This window comes from Phocoena sinus, chromosome 16 (assembly GCF_008692025.1).
Source record: "Phocoena sinus isolate mPhoSin1 chromosome 16, mPhoSin1.pri, whole genome shotgun sequence".
NCBI classification, from domain to species: Eukaryota; Metazoa; Chordata; class Mammalia; order Artiodactyla; family Phocoenidae; genus Phocoena; species Phocoena sinus.
Window position 1 is genome coordinate 57030643 of NC_045778.1, and position 19847 is coordinate 57050489.

General features: G+C 47.9%; 1 protein-coding gene and 1 pseudogene across 2 annotated transcripts; both read left to right on the plus strand.

Moving 5' to 3' along the window:
* Positions 1-3389: 3389 nt before the first annotated feature.
* Positions 3390-18804, plus strand: SCD (stearoyl-CoA desaturase). The gene is made up of 6 exons (XM_032608881.1): positions 3390-3819; positions 4343-4625; positions 8494-8624; positions 9615-9820; positions 11291-11523; positions 14838-18804. Exons 1-6 carry the CDS (start codon positions 3793-3795, stop codon positions 15035-15037), a joined length of 1080 nt encoding a protein of 359 aa, XP_032464772.1. The 5' UTR covers positions 3390-3792; the 3' UTR covers positions 15038-18804.
* LOC116741315 lies at positions 16594-18804 on the plus strand (annotated as a pseudogene). Its single transcript, XR_004346111.1, has one exon. The product of XR_004346111.1 is annotated as an uncharacterized LOC116741315 (transcript).
* Positions 18805-19847: the final 1043 nt, after the last annotated feature.

A 19847-nucleotide genomic window follows, 5' to 3' on the forward strand; every position in this document is an offset into this window, starting at 1 on the left:
TGCATTTCCACTTAAATTTTAGAATCAGCTTGTCTACTTCCTCAAAGAAATCTGTTGGATTTTTATAGGGATTAAATTAATCTATAGATCAACATTGAGTCTAACCATCTATGAACACAGTATATCTCAATTTCTATTTTGTCTCCATTTCTTTAAGAATTTTAAAGTTTCTCTCAGCAACGTTTTGTCATTTTCAGTGTAGCTATCCCGCAAATATTTAGTTAGATTTATCCTTTGTATGTGATATTTTTGATGCTATTGTAAACAGTATATTTCAATTTTCATTCTCCAATTGTTTTTAAATAGTATATAGGATGGAATAATTTTTTATATTGACTTTCTATCCTTGACCTTTCTAAAGCCACTTACCGATTTGGGCTTTTTGTGTGTGTGTATTCTGTACATTTTTCATACACAAGTTATGTCTTCTGCAAATAATAACAGTTTTTACTTTTTTTTCCCTATCTTTATGCCTTTTATTTCTTTTTCTTGCCCATTATGCTAGCTAGAATTTCTAGTACAATGTTGAATAGAAGTGGTAAGAGATTATATGCTTGCCTGTTCCCCTATTTTAGGGGAAAAATTTTTTAATATTTCACCATTAAGTATAATATTAGCTGCAGCCCTTTTGTAGATGTTCTTGGCTTATAAGACCAGATCCAGGAACACTTGAGAAGGGCTGAAGAAGAGAGGGACTGTTATCTGTGACTTCTTGCTAATGACATCTTATTTACCTAAGAAAGCTAAACAGGGTCTGTTTCTTCTTCATCTCTTGAGTTGAAGAACCAAAACAAAGTTCAGAAACTGCCACGGTACCCTGTGCCCCTTTTCGTAGAGCAAGATTTATAGGTCCAATTTCCATCTCCCAAGCATACTTTATACTTTCCTATTATATGCTAAAATATCTATCATCTTAATCAATGTATAAATGCAACTGGATATGGATATTAATCACATACTTATTTATAACTTCTAATTTGCCATTGACCTAATACTTCTTGATATCAAAGGTATGCTGGGACTTCCCTGGTGGTCCAGTGGTTAAGACTCTGAGTTTCCAGTGCAGGGGGTGAGGGTTCAATCCCTGGTCAAGGAACTAAGATCCCACATGCCATGTGGCGCGGCCAAAAAATGTAAGATAAAAAAGTTAAAGCTCATGCTCTCCCCATAATATTACTCCTACCACACAGCCATGTTTCATGGGCTGCGGCAAGCTACTGAGGGTTTTAAAGTAATGGGTGACACACTCATAGCCATGTGATATGCCCCAGATGAACTTCAGGGAGGAAGCCCAAGCTAGGGAACCATTCACCTTTCTATCATAGTTATCAAGAGTGAGATGGGCTCTCCCAAACTCTCTCTTCTTATCCGGACCTTCCCTATGCTCCCAAAGGTTCCCCTCTTTGGGACAAGGGTAGCATCTTGTCTTCAGAGAGGAATAAAATATTCCTGTTCTCCATTTTTGTCTTGGCAGACTTCCCCTTCCTTTCTCTGGCAGAAAAATGGATGACCTACCACCTGGCTTACATAATAATACCAGCATTAAGTGATAACAGCGGTAATACCTACCTGAGTCTAAGTGAGGAGGAGGGCAGTTTCCAGGGAACTCTGATTTTTCAGCTTGTTCTCTGCTGAAGTCCAGGGTCTCAAGGAAACAGGCAGTTAAAGAGAAAGAAAGCTGGTCTCAATGGTAGAGCCACCTTTGGTCACAATCGAGGTTACACCCCCAAAGAAACCCTGAATCTTCTCCCTTGAAGAATAACCCTGTAGACGGCAGAGGAATTAAGCAAACTAGACATTGCAGGGAGAGCCTGGAGAGGAGCAGCATGTGCATAGACTTCTCTCCCACACACCTGCTGAGGGCTTCTGAGCCATGACGAGATAGCTGTCCATAACTGAAGACATCTAATCTCATTCAAAACTTTTGTACTAGACAGGGAGCCAGGACTGGAATAGAGGTGGATGGTGACGGGCCAGGGAGCTGGCCTGACCCCAAGACCAGTGGCCCACTAGGGAGCTCCTTAGCCCTCCTCCCAGGCACCTGGGTGCCTCTCTTCCTGAGAAGTTAGTGGTTGGCACAAAACTCCTCACTTTCTCCTCTTCCCAGGGGAAGGATCCTGGGATAGTATTTGGGGAGGCAGGGGTGTGGCAGAGGCTGGGAGAATGCACAGCCTGCCTGGTTCCCAGCTTACTCGCATGGTAAGGCTCCCACAGGCCCAGAAAAGACAGGGCCATGAGGGACAAATGAAGTCAGAACATCTCAGGGACCAACGATTCTAAGCAGGGATTACGACCTTGGGCTCCATCATTACATTTCTGGGCTCAACTCCTAGCGCCATCACTTACTGGCTGCTGTGACCATAGACAAGTTATTTAATCTCTCCATAGCTCAGTTTTCTCATCTTTAAAAGGGAATAAAGGACTACCCCCCTCACAGGGTCACAAGTAAGGATTAAATGAAATGATTCTTGTGGATTGTCTTGCAGTAATAATTCACTACACGTTAGCTATTCTTGTTCCACTTACAAGTACTTTCTCTTGCTTCTGAGTGAAAGCACATGTCTGGTGCTTCCTGCCTTTCCCCATGAAGGCAATTCCAAAACTACAACTCGACAATCCGAAGAATCTCCAAAACATCCCGCACACGTTCTGGAGGCGTGGGCACAGGGACGGGACAGCTCACTGGCGCCTGGCGGTGAACGTCCCCTGCTGGGCGTGCCCAGTGGCTCAACATCGTGCGCACGTGCAGGTTTACACATCAGTGCATCTATGCGTGCGCGAGGCTGGAGACCCGCGAGTTCAGCAGTCCGGAGTTAGCGCCGCGCCGCTGGTAGGCGGGGCAGAACCATTGTTCCGCCGTGGACCGACCCCCCCACCCCACCGCCTGCGAGCTCGCCACGGAGAGAGGCGGGGCTTCGCTGGGCCCGCGGCCCGCGACCCCGGGCTTGAAAGCAAGTCTCCCCTCCTACGCGTCTCGGCGAGCGGGAAGGCGGGGGTGCAGTTGTGTGTAGTGGTCGCCCGTGTGGCTTCCCCACTCCTCCCCGGGAAACTTCCCCAGTGCCCATCCATTCGCGAAGTGCCCGGGGCCAGGCCTGGGCTGGCACCCAACCCCCCGTTCCCCAGTTCCCCGATCGGGTCCTCTCCCTCTTCCAGAGAGGACCCTTGTGAGCGCCTCCTAGGCGGCGGGGTGCCGGGCAGAGGCCCAGCGGCCGGTGGAAGAGAAGCCTAGAAGGAGAAAGGGAGGGGAGGGGGAGTGAGGAGCTCGCGGCAGAGGAAACAGCAGATTGCGCCGAGCCAATGGCAACGGCAGGACGAGGTGGCACCAAATTCCCTTCGGCCAATGACGCGCCAGAGTCTACAGAAGCCCATTAGAATTTCCCCAGGGGCAGGGCCAGAGGCAGGGGCTGCGGCGGCCCAGCCGCGGTGTGTCTGCAGCATCCAATTTTTGCGTCTCCTCCCCTCTCCCGCCCGTGCGGATCTCCCACGGTGGGACAACTCTGCTTACTTTGCCCCTTGTTGGCAACGAATAAAAGGGTCTGAGGAAATACGGGACCCGGTCACCCACTGCCAGCTTTAGCCTTTAAATCACCAGCCTGGGGAGATCCACGCACAGCAGGTCGGGTCCGGACACCGATCCAGCGCGCACCGTGCAGCAAAGGGTTCCGAGCGCAGCGCCGCGGATCGCCGCGCAAAAGCGGCCTCGGGAACTAACCTACCCTCAGTTCGGGCTGCCCCGAACTCCGCTCCGCAGTCTCAGCCCTGGGAAAGTGATCCCAGCGTCCGAGAGCCCAGATGCCGGCCCACTTGCTGCAGGAGGAGGTGAGCTTCCAAGTAATGGCCCCCAGACCGCGGGTTCGCCGGCGCTGGTCGGGCTTCTAAGTGACTCGGTGGGGGAAGAGAGTTGAGATCTCTACACACAGCCATCTTTTGAGAGTTGTGCTGCCTTCAGTTTGTTGGGAATGGGGATTGTAATTTGGGAACTTAGGTCCCCAACTTTTGTTTTTTAAACTTAAAGAAAAATCTGGTCGTGCCGGTACTCTCACGTATGTAGGCGTGCGGGTTTGCCTTTGTGTGTTCGTTGCGGTGCGAGTGTTTTACTCCTCTTTCCTATTTCCCTTTCACCTTGAGGTTTCACCTCCCTCCCCAATCTCTCTGCACCGTTCCTAGGGACTTCCCTCTCTTCCATCTGGGATAGACCTTGCCCTCAGGTAACGTGGGTGTTGGGGCCAGGTCTGTGCCTATACCCCGCCCTTCTCCCAGCTTGATTAGCGAGTGAAGTGGCCCCTACTACGTCCACGTGTCCTCTCCTCTCTCCTGACCCTCCACTTCCTCTCCCTTCCAGATCTCTAGCTCTTACACAACCACCACCACCATCACAGCGCCTCCCTCCAGGCTCCTGCAGAATGGAGGGGGCAAGCTGGAGAAGGCTCCCCTATACTTGGAAGAAGACATCCGCCCTGAAATAAGAGATGACATCTATGACCCAAGCTACCAGGATAAGGAGGGCCCAAATCCCAAGCTTGAGTATGTCTGGAGAAACATCATCCTCATGTCTGTGCTACACTTGGGAGCCCTGTATGGGATCACATGGATCCCCACCTGCAAAATGTACACCTTGCTCTGGGGTAAGAGTTCTCCCTGTCCTGACCCAGTACCCCAGGTTCTCTCCCCTCTTAATAAAGTAGGATCTTACATAGAGCAGAAACTCCAGCCCTTCCAGACCGAGGTTTTCCCAGCCATTTCTCTTTGGTGTCCTGAGAGGCTGGGTGGGCTGGGAACAGAGCCTAGGGGGTTTGGGATGCAGGAGTGTCAGTTCTGGGCGTCCTTTAATTTGGGTGTTGGGGAGGGACCTCTGAGACCATGGGCCGCAGGTTCTGAAGGAAGCAGAACTGTGCCAGAGAGTCAGCTTTCCCGGAAAGAGGTTTTCTGCTTCAAGTCTTTAGTTGACTGCTTGTCCCAGCCCTGCCAGCCACGAAGGAATCAAGGTCCCTACCTGGGAGGCATGGGGACATGGGACTAGACTAGTGGCTTTAGAAGGTATATGCTGAGCACAGTCATGGGATAGCGAGAGAAGCTACTCAGGAAGAGTTAGTAGAAGAGGGAGGAACAGAGCGGTGGTCATCCACAAAATTATTTTGCCCTGACCCTTGGCCCTGTCAGGCGCCTTAGTCACATAGACAGGTGAAGAAGTAACCCAAGTTACACAGATTTGCTGCTCTGTGACTCCATGTAGGTCTCCAGGGGACTGCACGTGCCACTCAACAAAATGTTCTTAGAATGAGATAAGGTTAAAGAAGTGTTTCATGTCCCATTCCCCACTCATCCTGCTCCAGCCCCCTGAGCCTGGGCAGCCCTGGCCTTCAGGCTGCTGCAGTGAGGGAGACAGTCCCCAGCGCATCCCTGCCCTGCCCTTAGCTCAGCTCTTTCAGGAATCCACGGGCTTGGGCACACAGCAGGGCCCTGCCCCCTGCACACACACATGCGCTCTGAGGGCATTTCCACCTCTGCCACCGTAAGTCTGACTTCGGAAGGGGAGAGCAGGGAAGCCTAAAGACCCAGGGGACCCACATCGCCACTCTCTGAGGGGAGTGGGCCAGAACTCCTTCTCCAGGAAGCAATTGTAGGATTTCCAGAGCAGTCCAGGGTGTGCGGCGCTTGCAGACAGCTGCACTCTTGGAGGGGAGTTATGTAGGGCCAGTGGGTAGGTCTCAGCCGAGTCCTCCAGGACCTCTTTAGTCTAAAGGTGCTTTTAGACTAAAGAGGTCCGCGGAGCTTTGTCTTGGGGAATCCTCTTGGTGCCACAGACAGAGAAATGCAACTGAGTAGATCCCCTCTCTCAGTTTTTCCAGATACACACTGGGGACAACAGTACTTTTTTTGAGATTAGAAAGGTAGTGCTCCTTAAGTTACACGTGTGTCATTACTGGGGCCAGCCACATGCTGATGAAATCTGTCCTTCTGCAGACCAAGAAGGGCTCTTATATTTGTGAGGGGAGGGGGACGTCTGTTCTCTAGCCCTTCTGAGAACCCAGCAGAACTTTAGTTCAGAGTGAGGAATCAAGAGCAGGGACAAGGATTCCCCAGGGAGACTGTGGACCCCTCTTTCTACCCCTTCTCCCCAACACAGGAGTCTTCACCAGGTGTTTAGTCACCTGCAAGCCCCTTCCAGCCTCAGGTCTCCCTGTAAGCCTCTCGTAAAGTCCAGAGTTTGGCCAGACCGCTGCTGCTCACTCCTCTTCCTCAGCTGCTACTGCAGTGCAGAATGCTCTCCCCAAACCAGGGCTGTGCCCGCTACCTTTTTGGTGCCCTGCCCGTGGGTGTGTGCTGTGCCTTTGGACAGAGAAGTGTGTCACACGAAGACTGGATAAGTTGTGACGTTTTTACTCCTGTCCCTGGGCCCCGTGGTGAATGGCTTAGCTGAAGGAATGACCGATTTGGTAGGGGGATATCAGAACTCTTAAGGAACAAAAGAGGGTTGGGGGGAGGGTCAGAGGGTCCTTCTGAGTTCAGGAGCTTGGCTTCACCTTTTCTTGTTTTATCCCTAAGGACAGTGTTAAATTAGCAGATGGTTGTGATTCCAGCATTTCTCATGACTGAGCAATTTTGAGCGTGTCTCAGAAGAGCCCTGAGGGAAGGGCTGAAGAGATATCTCTGGCTACACTGAGAGGCCATGGGGCAAAACTTCTCCAGTCTCTTTCTTAGGACTAAAGCTATGAGGTTTTGCTTAACCATCAATTTGGACTTTAATAGAGAATGAATTTCCAACGGGCGCAAGGCCTTCTATTAGATAAGCCTTAGAGAAAAAGGCACCAGAGGGCTTGGGTGCTTTTCCCAATTCCTTTGTTAATGCAAGGATCTTATGTGCTTTCTGAGTCAACTTGCCAGGGTCTTCGGTGGCATGAAACAACCCCAGTAACTTCCTTGCTTCTGAGCTGAGTGCTTCTTTTGTGCCCAAAGACATTTTTCTTCACCCTTAGTGATTGGCGGGCTGTGGCTCAACTATCATTTATCCAGGTGCAGGTGCAGGCAAGATACTGCATCTGGGAGGATATTACCACGTGGCCAGAGACCAGCAAATCATAGGGGGCCTTAATTTAGCCCAGAGGAACTGTGGGTAGAACTCTCACTGGGACAGACTCTAGCTCCATGGCTCTCCTCCCCGTCCTGTCGGAGGAATACGATAGGGTAGAGGAAGATGGGTGGGGTGGGAGGAGCTTGTTTAGGAAACTGGTATCTATGGCTGAAGAAGAACACAGGACAATTTGTTACAATGTGTGGTGTCTCCAACTGCAACTAAGTTCAGTGGCCACTGAGGATCCATTGTTTCTAGCTGCTTCCCTAGGAATGAAACATTGTCAACAGTCACTGCTCTACCAAGGCCCCAGCCCCTGCCTCCTAGAGTTACTGAACAGAGGAAGGTAGGTATGCCAAGAAACCCGCCTCCCAGTTAGAGACTCTGTCTGGCACCCCCGGAGCCTGCAGGCCTCCAGGAAGGTGAGGCAGTACAGCATTGGGGTGCTCCACCCACAGCTTTGAGTCCGTGCCGCTATTATCTAGAATTAGCCTTGCCAGAGGGAGTGTGGGCTGGCAGAAGGACATGGCAAAGGCGAGACACAGGAACCTTGTGCCTATCTTGGGGACGTGGATGGTACACATCCTTGTGCCAGACTTCCGAACATAAACTGCTTATTGACAGAAAATCTAGTTTCAAATCTTGGCTCCATTTCTTACTTGCCATGTGACGACAGATAAACACTTAACTTCTCTGAGCTTCTCTTTCTTCAACTGCAAAGTGAGGATATTAAACCCCATTAGGGGTATCCAGTGAATTGGAGAATATAAAATCCTTGGTGAAGCTTAAGATGCTGTGCAGCTATAAAAAAAAAAAAAAAAAAGATGCTGTGCAGCTATGACTTACATGCAGGGCGAATTTTCTCTTCCTATGGCCACACCACCTGCAAAAAGATTGCAATGCTTTCGTACCAGCTGGTAAATAGCCCTAGTTCTGAGCCCCCTTAATGTCCCCTAGGACCCAGGGACCCTTGAATTGGTCAGTGCCCAGACCATACTGTCTGTTAAATAATTTAATACTATCCTTGCTTATATGTCTTAAGCGCTGCAGGAGTAGTCTGCGGTCCTTCAAACCTTGGAGAAGGTTAGCAGAAGGTCAGAGGAGATGCGATCTGGGAGACTGTCCTTCATGAGTGAGAATGCCAAGTGGCTGGGGGGTGAGAGCCCTCTTCTCTGTCCTGCCTTTCTGAAGTTTTTGGGACTCCTAAGCTTATTCCAGCTCCTAGGTTGAGAGGATGAGAGGTGATGGTATTTTTCAAGTGATAAAATCAAAGGAGCCTAAGAGATCAAGGTATCCCTGGAGTTCAGGAAAAAGCAGATCCTCACTGGGAGGCTAAAGAACACACAGACTCTGACCTGAGGAGAACATCATGTGAATGCTTTTCCAGATTAATGACTCCCTGCCCTGTCTTCTCCTGGCAGCGTTTTTCTACTATCTGATTAGCGCCCTGGGCGTCACAGCAGGAGCCCATCGCCTGTGGAGTCACCGAAGTTACAAAGCTCGGCTGCCCCTGCGCCTCTTCCTGATCATCGCCAACACGATGGCATTCCAGGTGAGAAGCCAGCTGTGCTCAGCTCTTTTTTCCTCACTCTTTATTGACGATCTGGGGGCAGAATGGAGGCGATCAGTGCCTGGAGAGGAGCAGCACCTGGACAGCCACTTCACTTTCTCCTTATAGTCAAGTTCGAGTTCAGTCCTGAAGTCCATAAGACATAAGTTTACTTCTGAGTGACTGGAAAAGGGAAGTAGGGGATAAAGAGGAAATACTCTCAGTGTATAGGGTCATTTTTGATCCTCTGTTATCACAAAGTCTGGCCATTGTGGTCCTTCATAAGTGCATAAGGCAGGAACTGAAGGCAGGAACTGACCCTGGTTTCCCTGGCAGACATTGAACAAGACATTCACTACTTTAATGTCTTAGGATTCCACCACAATGGGGCTGAAGTTAATGTTCCACAGATTCATGAACTCTGTTGTTTTCAGGTAAGAAGATCATACACTTTTATAGTGCTAACGATATGCCTGGCGCTATTCTAAGCACTTGTCATAGATTACCTCATTAAACCCTCACACCGATCTTAGGAGGGAGCTGCTATTGTTATCCCCATTTCACAGATGGGGAAATTGTGTCACTGAGGGTTTAGGTCCAACGCTATGGTCCTATGTTGGGCTACCAGGCTGCCTAAGTCAAGTATTGAGGTTTGTTTAAGCAGGAAGTTTATAGCAGAGATAGAATGAAGGGAATTGGAGAAAGGGAACTCATAGTTATTAAGCAGTAGCAGTGGGTAAAGGATAGCATGTAGTGCAAGGCTTAGCTTGGAGTAAGAGGAAAAAACAAGGAAACCAAATTAATCCCCTTCTCCATGACAATATCCCACGGTTACATAATCATCTCTGCCATAGCACTTAATGCCTTGAAGGCTCCCCACGTTGTCCCTGTGGGGCAAAAGAAGGAAGAGATTGTGCAGACTCCCCAGCCATTGGAACTCCCCTGAGAGGGTGTCTCTCCTCAGGCCTTCATTCCTCTTCTCTGTTCCTCCAGAATGACGTTTACGAATGGGCCCGAGATCACCGTGCCCACCACAAGTTTTCGGAAACACATGCTGATCCCCACAATTCCCGACGTGGCTTTTTCTTCTCTCACGTGGGTTGGCTGCTTGTGCGCAAACACCCAGAAGTCAAAGAGAAGGGTGGTTTGCTAAACTTATCTGACCTAAAAGCTGAGAAGCTGTTGGTGTTCCAGAGGAGGTGAGTGACATGATGATGGAGCTGGGGACCTGGCACTTGGCGACCCACTTTTTTCTCCTAGGACTTGTCAACATGAACTGAGAAATTTACTGGGTTTCCATATCCCAAATTATAATTTAAAACCCTAATTGTTAATAGCCCACAGGCCCATAGCCATAGACTGTTGTTGTTTCTTTCTCTCTGAGCTATCTAAACCAATTAAATTCAACAAATGTTTGTTGACCTAGGACGGTCATGGATACAAAGCTGAATGTGTCATGGTCCTTACCTTCAAGGAGTTCATAGCTTATTGGGGAGTGGAGGGATAAGCCAAGTGTCCAAATACCTATGATACGTGGCAAAATATTTTCCATACCCAGGAGAGGCACAAAGGGGAGGGAGGTTGCAGAGTGGGGAACATCAGGGAAGGGCTTATGAAGAAAGTAGCTTTGGAATCCACTGATGGATAGAGATTTTCACAGGTGGGGAGGGGGGGACAGTGCAAACAGAAAGAATGAGCTGAAGTGTGTTCCAGCAACAGAGTCCTTTGAAGTGCAGGGTGTGGTAGGAAATAAGGCTAGAAAGGGAAACCGATGCCATTCTTGTGGAGTATTAAAAGCAGATGAGGTTTACTTTAACCCAGGCAATAGGAAACCATGAAAAGTCTTTTGAGCCAGAATGTGGCATGGTTGGAGGTGTGCTTTAGAAAGGTCACTCTGGGGATAGGTGAAAGAAGGCCTTGAGCTAAAGAGGTGGGAAGCAGGGCCACAGGTGGGGAGGTAGTGGGGATCCGTGCAGGGAAGTGGTGGTAGGAGTGGAGAGGAGTTGGAAGCAGGGGTTATTAATGATACAAGAGGATCAGACTTGACTGCTGAAGGGGTGTAGGAAACCAGCTCCCTCGGAATGTCAATGGCCTGCTGTACATTTGGGAGAATGAAGAATGGGACAGGGCCTCCAGAGGGACAGACCTGCAGGCATCTAGGACATTTGGAGTGCCTCTCTGAGGGAAAAGAAGAGGAAGGATGAGAAGGATTCCTGGCTAGCAGGAGATGGAGGCAAGATACTAAACATAGATTCTGCCAAGAGCACTGATAAAGAGAAAGGAAGCCCAAAGGCAGAATGGAAAAACCCGGGAAGGAGAACTGAGTCTGTAACTTGGACCTCACCTGTTTTACCAAAGTGGTATTATGCTGTAGTGAGAGAGCAATGGATTTAGAGTCAGGAGACAAAGCATTCCAATCCTTGCTCCACCAGTTCCTGGTGGTGTGACCCTAGAAAAGTCATTTAACCCCTCATTACCTCATCTAAGAAGTATGATAATAACACAACATTCTCAGAAGATTTCCCACCCCAATCCCTCTTGCTCTGTTTCCTGCTACATTGTGCTCACAATGTAGAAAGCAAGAGACAGCCCAACCGTGTGAGAAGAGAAAATCAGGTAGGTCTCAGAGTCCTCTCCCCACTGACCAGGTGTGTGATCTCTCAATGTAGGTACTACAAACCTGCTGTCCTGTTGATGTGCTTCATCCTGCCCACACTCGTGCCCTGGTACTGCTGGGGTGAAACTTTTCCACACAGCCTGTTAGTCGCCACCTTCTTGCGTTATGCCGTTGTGCTCAATGCCACCTGGCTGGTGAACAGTGCTGCCCACCTGTACGGATACCGCCCTTATGACAAGACCATTAACCCCCGAGAGAATCTCCTGGTTTCACTGGGAGCTGTAGGTAAGTCACATCTAGTGGTCTGCAGCTTAGAGTATTAGGCTAGGAGCCAGAAAAACCAGATTCACCTGTTTTATGACCCCTCTCTGTCTTTACACTATAAAACTAAGGGGCAATATTAAAAATCCTTGAGAATTAAGCAGCAAGTCCTATGTAAAGAGAACAGGGTGAGGGACTTCCCTGGTGGCGCAGTGGTTAAGAACCCGCCTGCCAATGCAGAGGACACGGGTTAGAGCCCTGGTCGGGGAAGATCCCACATGCCACGGAGCAACTAAGCACGTGCGCCGCAACTACTGAGCCCGCGCACCTAGAGGCCGTGCTCCGCAACAAGGGAAGCCACTGCAATGAGAAGCCCGTGAGCTGCAACAAAGAGTAGCCCCCTGCTCGCCACAACTAGAGAAAGCCCACACACAGCAACGAAGACCCAACACAGCCAAAACTAAATAAATAAATGAGAAAAGGGTGAAAAATAACAATGCCTTTGATTCCAGGTTCCAGCACAATCCCCAAATGCTATGTATGATGATCCCCTTTGGGTTGCCCTTTTTCCAGTCATCTCTGATCTGGGTGGCTGTAAGCCTAGTGTTTTATATTTAGACGTGCTATACGACATGTAGAACAAATAGTTGTCATTTAATTCAATAAGCTTCTCTTCTGTCACCTTGCTATTTTCAGAGAGGCCATGCTTGAAGTGTATTTCATGCCTTATTGCTTGGTGATGCCAGTACGAAGGACATCAAAGCAACTGTTGGTGGCCCTTTATCACCACCTACCATTCTCATCTCTTGTCCTTTATTTTTCTCTCTTCTGCTCCTCTTCTGTGCTGGGAACACTCCCTCCCCTCAACGTGGCTTAGGGAACTCCCAGTAAAGCAGTTAGTTTGATCACAAGTACCTGCTCACTGATCTAATGCTGACTATTCAAGAATTTATTTATACCATTCCAGTTCCAATAGCCAGAGTCTAAGACAACAGGGTTCTACAGTCTGTCTCCATTTTTTTTTTTTTTTTTTTTGTCCGTCACTCTTTTCAACGAAATATAGACCTTGACTAAGGCCTGGAATTAGATTTCCTCAAGCAGACCCCATGGCCTCTTCCACACCAGTCATCAGTGCTGTTGGTCATTCAGCATTCTCGAGGCAACCTCCCTGCTCCACACATTTACGTGCGCCACGGCCTAGCCTTCGTTTTGTTCTCTTTAAAACCTTCCTTTGTATTCTCAACCCTGACCATCTTTTTTTACTATCTGCACTAAAGACATTTTTTCATCTCTTTTTAACTTTCATGCACCTTCCCCCTCCTTTCAGACACCTTGTACTGTTGTCTGAACCATGTTTGAAATCAATCATACAGGTTATTTTCATAGAAAATTAATGAACGTTATGGCAGTTTCTGGAATGAGATCGGTCCTGTCCTGCAAACAGATCTGTCTTCCCCAGCCCCAATGACCACCCATTCAAAGTGGCTGCCAGTAGCTTTGTCTCTTATCATTCCTCCATACCTGCTCTCCCCGCCTATCACCTCACCCTTTGTTCTCCGGTAGCCTGCTGCCCTGCCGTTCTAATCTTTTTCTTCTTGAATTACCTCCCCTGCGGTCACATGCTCATCTTCTCTCTGCTAAAGCTGGCCTCACCCCTTGAGCCTCTTTTGGGCTGTATCTTGCTGCCCCAGTTGCAAAGTCTCGTCCTTTTTTCGCCCACTGACCTTCCTCCTCTTTTCTTCCTCCCTTGGCAACGTGTGTGTGTCTGATTCAGTTTAAATCTGATGTGTGGGCCTGGCTAGTGCTTATACAGAGCCTAGCTGCAAGGTCGTTTATGGAAATTAGTAATCCTCCATCAGTACCTTTAGCCTTGGGGTTTTCCTACCCTCCCTCACTTCACACTGGATAAACTGATGATCCGCACTGTGGATAGTCAGAGAAAGGACGTACCTTGAGGTGATGCCCTGGATGGTGTCTTTCCCATCGCAGGACTTCCTTCCTTTTTGGTTATTAATGCCATTATTACTCTACTGGGGCTCTTTCATCTTTAAAGGGCTTAGCACACTCTTTTACTAGCTATTCTTTTTTTTTTTTTTAATTTATTTTTGGCTGTGTTGGGTCTTCGTCGCTGTGCGCGGGCTTTCTCTAGTTGCAGCGAGTGGGGTTACTCTTCGTTGCGGTGCGTGGGCTTCTCATTGTGGTGGCTTCTCTTGTTGCGGAGGAGCGCGGGCTCTAGGTGCCTGGGCTTCAGTAGTTGTGGCACGCGGGCTTCAGTGGTTGTGGCTCAGGGGCTCTAGAGCGCAGGCTCAGTAGTTGTGATGCACGGGCTTAGTTGCTCTGTGGCATGTGGGATCTTCCCGGACCAGGGCTTGAACCCGTGTCCCCTGCATTGGCAGGCGGATTCTTAACCACTGCGCCACCAGGGAAGTCCCTATTAGCTCTTCTTTACCCAGCTTTACCCCAGCCTCATAAGGGTCGGTATTGTTATTGTTGAATGAGGTTCAGAAAGAAGATCCCGCCGCGGATTAGAGAACTCTCTGTCTGTGGAGTTTCCACAGCTTGATGCATTACAGAAATTATCCTGAATCCAGAATCTCTTTGGTTTTCCTCTATCCAGCAAAGTGAACTGCTCATCTCAGAATCTTAGAGGGACTCCCTAAGCCTTTTGATTCTTATTCCCTCAGAGAGCTTCTGTTTTATCAGCTTCACCCGCACACCAGGGTCAAAGCTCAAAGAATTAGAAGCCAGAGCAGTCTACTCTGAACCAGTGGAGGCTGAGGAACTTGGGCCCATGGGCTGGGCCTTCTTTCTTTTGACTTGACTGTTGCTGCCCAGTTCTGTTGGTACCTTCCACCCTTGGAGAGAGTACCCATGCAGTGGGGAAAGGTGTACTCCTTTGCTCACCTTTGTAAGAAACACAGCAAAGGTTCTTCATTCTGGACTCTCTCCTCTCCCCACCCTAACACATGCACATACACACAGAGTCTTTAGGGTCTCATACCAATATGTAGTGAAGCTCTGGAATTTTCCAGTCTAAAATCCACTCCCAGTGATAGAAGTTTCTCTCAAATCATCTTATCCTCTCAGAAACTGCCCGTCCTCCTCCCACAAAGGCTCCCAGAGAGCCATGGTGACCAGGGTCTCCCCAGTCCTTTCTTAAGATGCCTCTTAGGGAATCTGTTGGGTTCAGAGTTTAAAAGACTGGATTCGTCCATTCATTCATTCAACAGCGGCAGGTTTCTACTACGTTTGAGGTACTCCGCCAGGTAACCAGAGTGCCAAGATCAAGAAGCTAGCAACCCAGTGTAGCTCCATAACTCTTCTCTGCTTTGTTCCAGGTGAGGGCTTCCACAACTACCACCACTCCTTTCCCTATGACTACTCTGCCAGTGAATACCGCTGGCACATCAACTTTACCACATTCTTCATCGATTGCATGGCTGCCATCGGTCTGGCTTATGACCGAAAGAAAGTATCCAAGGCTGCCGTCTTGGCCAGGATTAAAAGAACTGGAGATGAAAGCTACAAGAGTGGCTGAATTTGGGGTCCCTCGGTTTCCTTTTCCAAAAGCCAGCTGGGCAGAGGTTTAATGTTCTGTTTATTAACTACTGAATAATGCTACCAGGATGCTAAAGATGATGACGTTAACCCATTCCAGTACAGTATTCTTTTAAATTTTCTTTTAAAATTGAAAGCCAACAACTCTGCCTTTATGATGCTAAGCTTATGTTCTTATTTCTTTTCTTTTCTTCTTTCTCTTCTAGTCCCATTATCCTTCCCTTTGTTTTGTTCCTATCACCTTCCTTTCTCTTCCCCCTCAATGCCCCCCAGGCAAGCAGCTGGTCAGTCATTGGTGGGTTTCCAGCTTCCAAAGCCTAGACAACCTTTCTAGGGTCCAAAACTAGTGGTCTTTGCCCCAGATAACCCTTTCCTTGAGCTGTCCTGAGCTTTAAGGTGGGTGGCTCAAGCTAGAGATATGACAAAATCTTCTGGGAAGGCCCCCAGTTAGCTTCAGCTTAGGCTTTTGCTATATGAAATGGAAAAATAACTTTATTGGCACAAAGCTTTGAAAGCAGGTAAATTGTCAGGGGAGAGAGTTAGCATGCATGATATGATTGATAAGTAAGGATGAGTTGACGTGGGAAACAAGGCAGGAAGCTCCTGCTGTGATCTGACACCCAGCTGCCTGCCCACTACCCAGCATGCTTCCTTTCTCTCCTGACTCTGACTGGGGAATGGCCGTGGAGCTTGGCAATGCTAGAACTCAAAAGCAAATCTCAATGTCCCAATCTACTTTAGGCTGAGGATAAAGAAGAAGCATTTAGTTTATGGTAAAAGTGCTCTGCCGGGGAAGGATTTTTTTTCTTTCTTTCATGACAGGAAAATTTCTTATTCCAGATAACAAGAAATCTTGAGGGTTGGTTGTTTCCAGAATTGGTGATTCCAGCAGCTCATGGAATCGTCAAAATTCTTTCATCTTTCTACTGTGCCATCTTTGGTACATTGGTCAGCTCCCCTCATGGTAATAAGGTGGCTTCAGCATTTTGAGACATCCAAAAAAGATGTGTTGGTGGTACAGTGGTGAGCATAGCTGCCTCCCAAAAAAGAAAGGATTTTCGGAGGTGGGGTTGGGTCAAACATAGAGCTGTATGTCCATGGGTACTTTGCTTGGAATATTAAAATAAACCTTTTAGAGTATTTCCCTCTGAAGGAGAGTGGGGCTTGAAGAAGAGGAAGAATTAGGCGGGTTGTCTCCTTTCCTCTCGCTGCTGGACAGGAGATGGAGAGGTTGAGGGGCAGGGTCTGTAGGCAGTTCCTAAGAGGGAACATTACAAAAGAAGGGCTCTGAGAACACACTCCTGGGGGATTTGGAAGGTTACTGAGTAAGTTATTGGGTGTCCTAATATGGAAGCTGGTTATACAAACAAGTTAGATGTTGGGTTCATTTCATTAATTTCAATTTCTCCTTGGACTGAGAAAGAACTAGAAGGCTTCTCCCCACAGTGTTGAGCCCTTTCACTCTTCCTTCTCTAGCCTAAAGTATAGGACTGCTTGGGGGGTGGGGTAGGAATCTCTTAACTACCCTGACTATGGATTCCTGGCTCTGCCCTGTCTGTCCATTTTCTCCTGCCAGTTCTATCTCCTCCCCAATGTTTTCTTCTTTCTCTGGATAGGCAAGCCTCCTTTGTGTGTATTCAGAGGCAGCGATGGCTACTGTGGTCCAGGCAGCTCCCTCTCCTACAGACAGTATGCTCAGGGTAGCTGAACCACTGTTTCTCTTTATAAAGTTGAACGAGCTGCCACTTTCACTTGGCCTCCAGAGTCTCCACCTACACCCTTGTGCTTCCCCACCACACTGATGACTCAAGACAAGGCTAGCAAACCCCGCTGGAGACATCCTGGGCACAGGCATTCTCTCTCATGAGGCACAGCCAAGCCAAATGCTCATGTTGTGCCAGTGAGCCAGCCATGGAGCAAAAGAGCATTTGTTTTTAGTCTCCAGTGTCTGGTCAGAACCAGAGAGGATGCTGGATGCCTCCTGCTTACTCAGTAAGCCTGCCCAGCCTGAGTCAGTGCTCCCAGCTGACAGTGCAAGGCTTGCAGAAGTAGGAGGAGCCAAGTCTTCACTGGGAAGCACAAGAAGCAAAGGCAAGTTCCAAAGTGCCTCACTCCAAAGGAGGCCCCGGCCCCTGGAGCCAGGGTATACAGCAAAGCTTTGGCTAAGACTTGGGATGTGAGATGCCATGAACTTTGTTGAACAGTGTCTCTGTTCAGCAAACTAACCAGCATTCCCCACAACACAGCCTAGGGCAGACAATAGCATAGAGGAGTTCTTAAGAAACATCAGTGTCTGAGAACCTTGGGCCACTCCTGTCCCTGTAACCTCAGTCGTCAATGCAGAAGCCTGGCTTTACTCTGTTAAGATTGGAAATGTACAGTACCAAATGCTCTGTCCACTGTTGAGCCCCAAGGATGGAAGGGAGGAGAGCATTTCTTTCTGTATGAATTGAATAGATGGAGGCCACAGGGGTTGGGCTGGACTAAAGGCATCCTTGTCTTTTGAGCTGTTCCTCTCAGTAGAAAAAAAATCTAATGGAAGATCACTGTAGTTTAGATCCACTGACCCAAGTACCTACCCCTTGGAAATGCCTGTGGGGTAGTTTTAATTCCACAGGTCATCAGAGGCCTGCTTTACACCTGATGATCAAAACCAACTTTTATCTTTCTATTCTAATTGTGTTCGATGGACCTGATCTATACCATGACCCTACACAGGCTGGATGGGGTCCAGTTTCTAACAGGCCTTGCTTTGTGGGCGTGCTGACAACTTATCTGGGTGCCTTACATCTTTTTTAATCAGTGTTGCATCTGAGCCTGCTCTGCTTCCTCCCTGCTCCCTCTGTGGAGTTCTTTTGCACCTGAGAGCCTGCAGAAGTGGCTAGTAGAAAAGGGGGCCTGGCTGGAGAATTATCAGTATAGCTGTTTGCAGGATTCCCTTCTGGACTTTGTTTTGGAAACTTTCCTTAGGGCTGTTTTTATTAATTGCCCACATATGATGGAGGGTGGAAGGAATTTGAATGTATTTGACTTATAATTTTTTTTTAATATTAAAAGATGGTTGTAGCATTTAAAATGGAAACTTTTTCTCCTAGTTAGCTAGTATCCTGAGTGTATTCTCTGTAAGTGTAGCTCAAATGGGTCAGCGTGAAAAGTTAAAGAAAGCACGATGTCAAGGTTACACGGGTGGTTAAGGCCAGGGCCTCTCCTACCACTGTGCCACAGACTTGCTGTGTGACCCTGGGCAAGTCATTTAACTATAATGTGCCTCGGTTTTCCTTCTGTTAAAATGAGATAATAATACTGACCTACCTCAAAGGGCAGTTTTGAGGCGTGACTAATGCTTTTTATAAAGCATTTTGGGATCCTTCAGCAAAGGAATTCTCTTAAGTCCTGAGTATTTTTATAGTAGCAGTATCCACCGTGAACTGTGTCCACCATGAACCACGTGTCCTGGTTGCTATCATGGATCTATATGGTTCTCTCTGAGAGATTGAATAAACCCATTAGATAAGTGGTGGATAACTAGCCAGACAAAAATCTGAGAATGCATAAACTCGTTGCCATGGAAACATACACAGGATACCTTTTCCTTGATTGGGTGGGATTTTTTCCCTTTTTATGTGGGATAGTAGTTATTTGTGACCTAAGAATAATTTTGGAATAATTTCTATTAATATCAACTCTGAAGCTAGTTGTACTGATCTGAGATTGTGTTTGTTCCTAATAAAAGTGAAGTGAATCTGATTGCCCTGTGTTTGAGAGTTCTTTTGGCTGTGATTCAGTCTCTTGGGATTTATTCACCACCCTATTTATGTCCTGTTCCTACATCTTTAAGAGTAAAAAAGAAGTACAAGAAGCCACAATGGTTGACTCATATCCCAGTAACTCGCCCTGCCCTCCTGCCCTCCCTAGGGGTAACTTTAGGTTAAGCTCAGCCTTAGCAACAGGAAGCCAGTAGTCTGCTGCCATTAGATCAAACACATTAACACCAGCTGGCACTTTGGGCCTGGGGAAATGTCAGGACTCCTGTGTGTCCCATGGTCACATGGACCCAAAACAGAGATACTAAGAGAGGAAGGGAGCAGCAGGAGACACTCTGGAAAGCAGTCCTGTGCCTGGCAACCCAGGCTGGGCCATCCAGGTCATTCCTCTGAAATGTAGTCCCTCCCGCTAATAGAGTAGCTTCCTGAAAATGCTGATTAGCAACAGCAGGAAGACAGGAAAAACAATCCCAGGGAAGCCTTGTAAATTCTTGGGGTAGAGAGGGCTTCATGATCATTAGGTGGAAAAGGCTTTAGCTTTTACTACCTTATCTGAGAATCTTCATGTGGAAAAGAGAAGGACTTTTTACAGTTTGAAGAAGTTCCATTTTTCAACAGAAGCCACCTGGACAATGCCTGGGCTTCTAAGCATTCCACAGAACCAGCCCCCCTCACCTTCTAATGTAAGGTTACCCTCACCTTGGACAAGAAGCAAGATTCTCTCAGAGTGATTCTGAGCATCCAACATCAAGTCTATATTCATTGAGGCCTTGCCGGACCTTAATAAGTTGACGGTGGCACTTGCTTAATATCTGGCCTTCCACCCCTTTCCCTCTATTTTGTTTAAAATGTTCAGGTTGGACCATTTTTTCTGTTGTTCTATAATTGCACTGTTCCTTCCAAGTCTCTCCTTTGTCTTTGGAGACAAAGACACCAGTCACATGAGAAAGGACAGCTGCTGTAAACCATAGCAAGTCTACATGATACACTTGCGATACCAGATTGCTTGGAAAAATCCATATATGT

What these genes read in the sequence shown, in the direction of transcription:
- SCD (XM_032608881.1), top strand. Translation starts at nt 3,793, where the DNA reads ATGCCGGCCCACTTGCTGCAGGAGGAG. An exon ending in CCAACACGATGGCATTCCAG is followed by an intron (nt 8,625 to 9,614) that starts GTGAGAAGCCAG and finishes CTGTTCCTCCAG; the next exon opens with AATGACGTTTACGAATGGGC. An exon ending in GGTTTCACTGGGAGCTGTAG is followed by an intron (nt 11,524 to 14,837) that starts GTAAGTCACATC and finishes GCTTTGTTCCAG; the next exon opens with GTGAGGGCTTCCACAACTAC.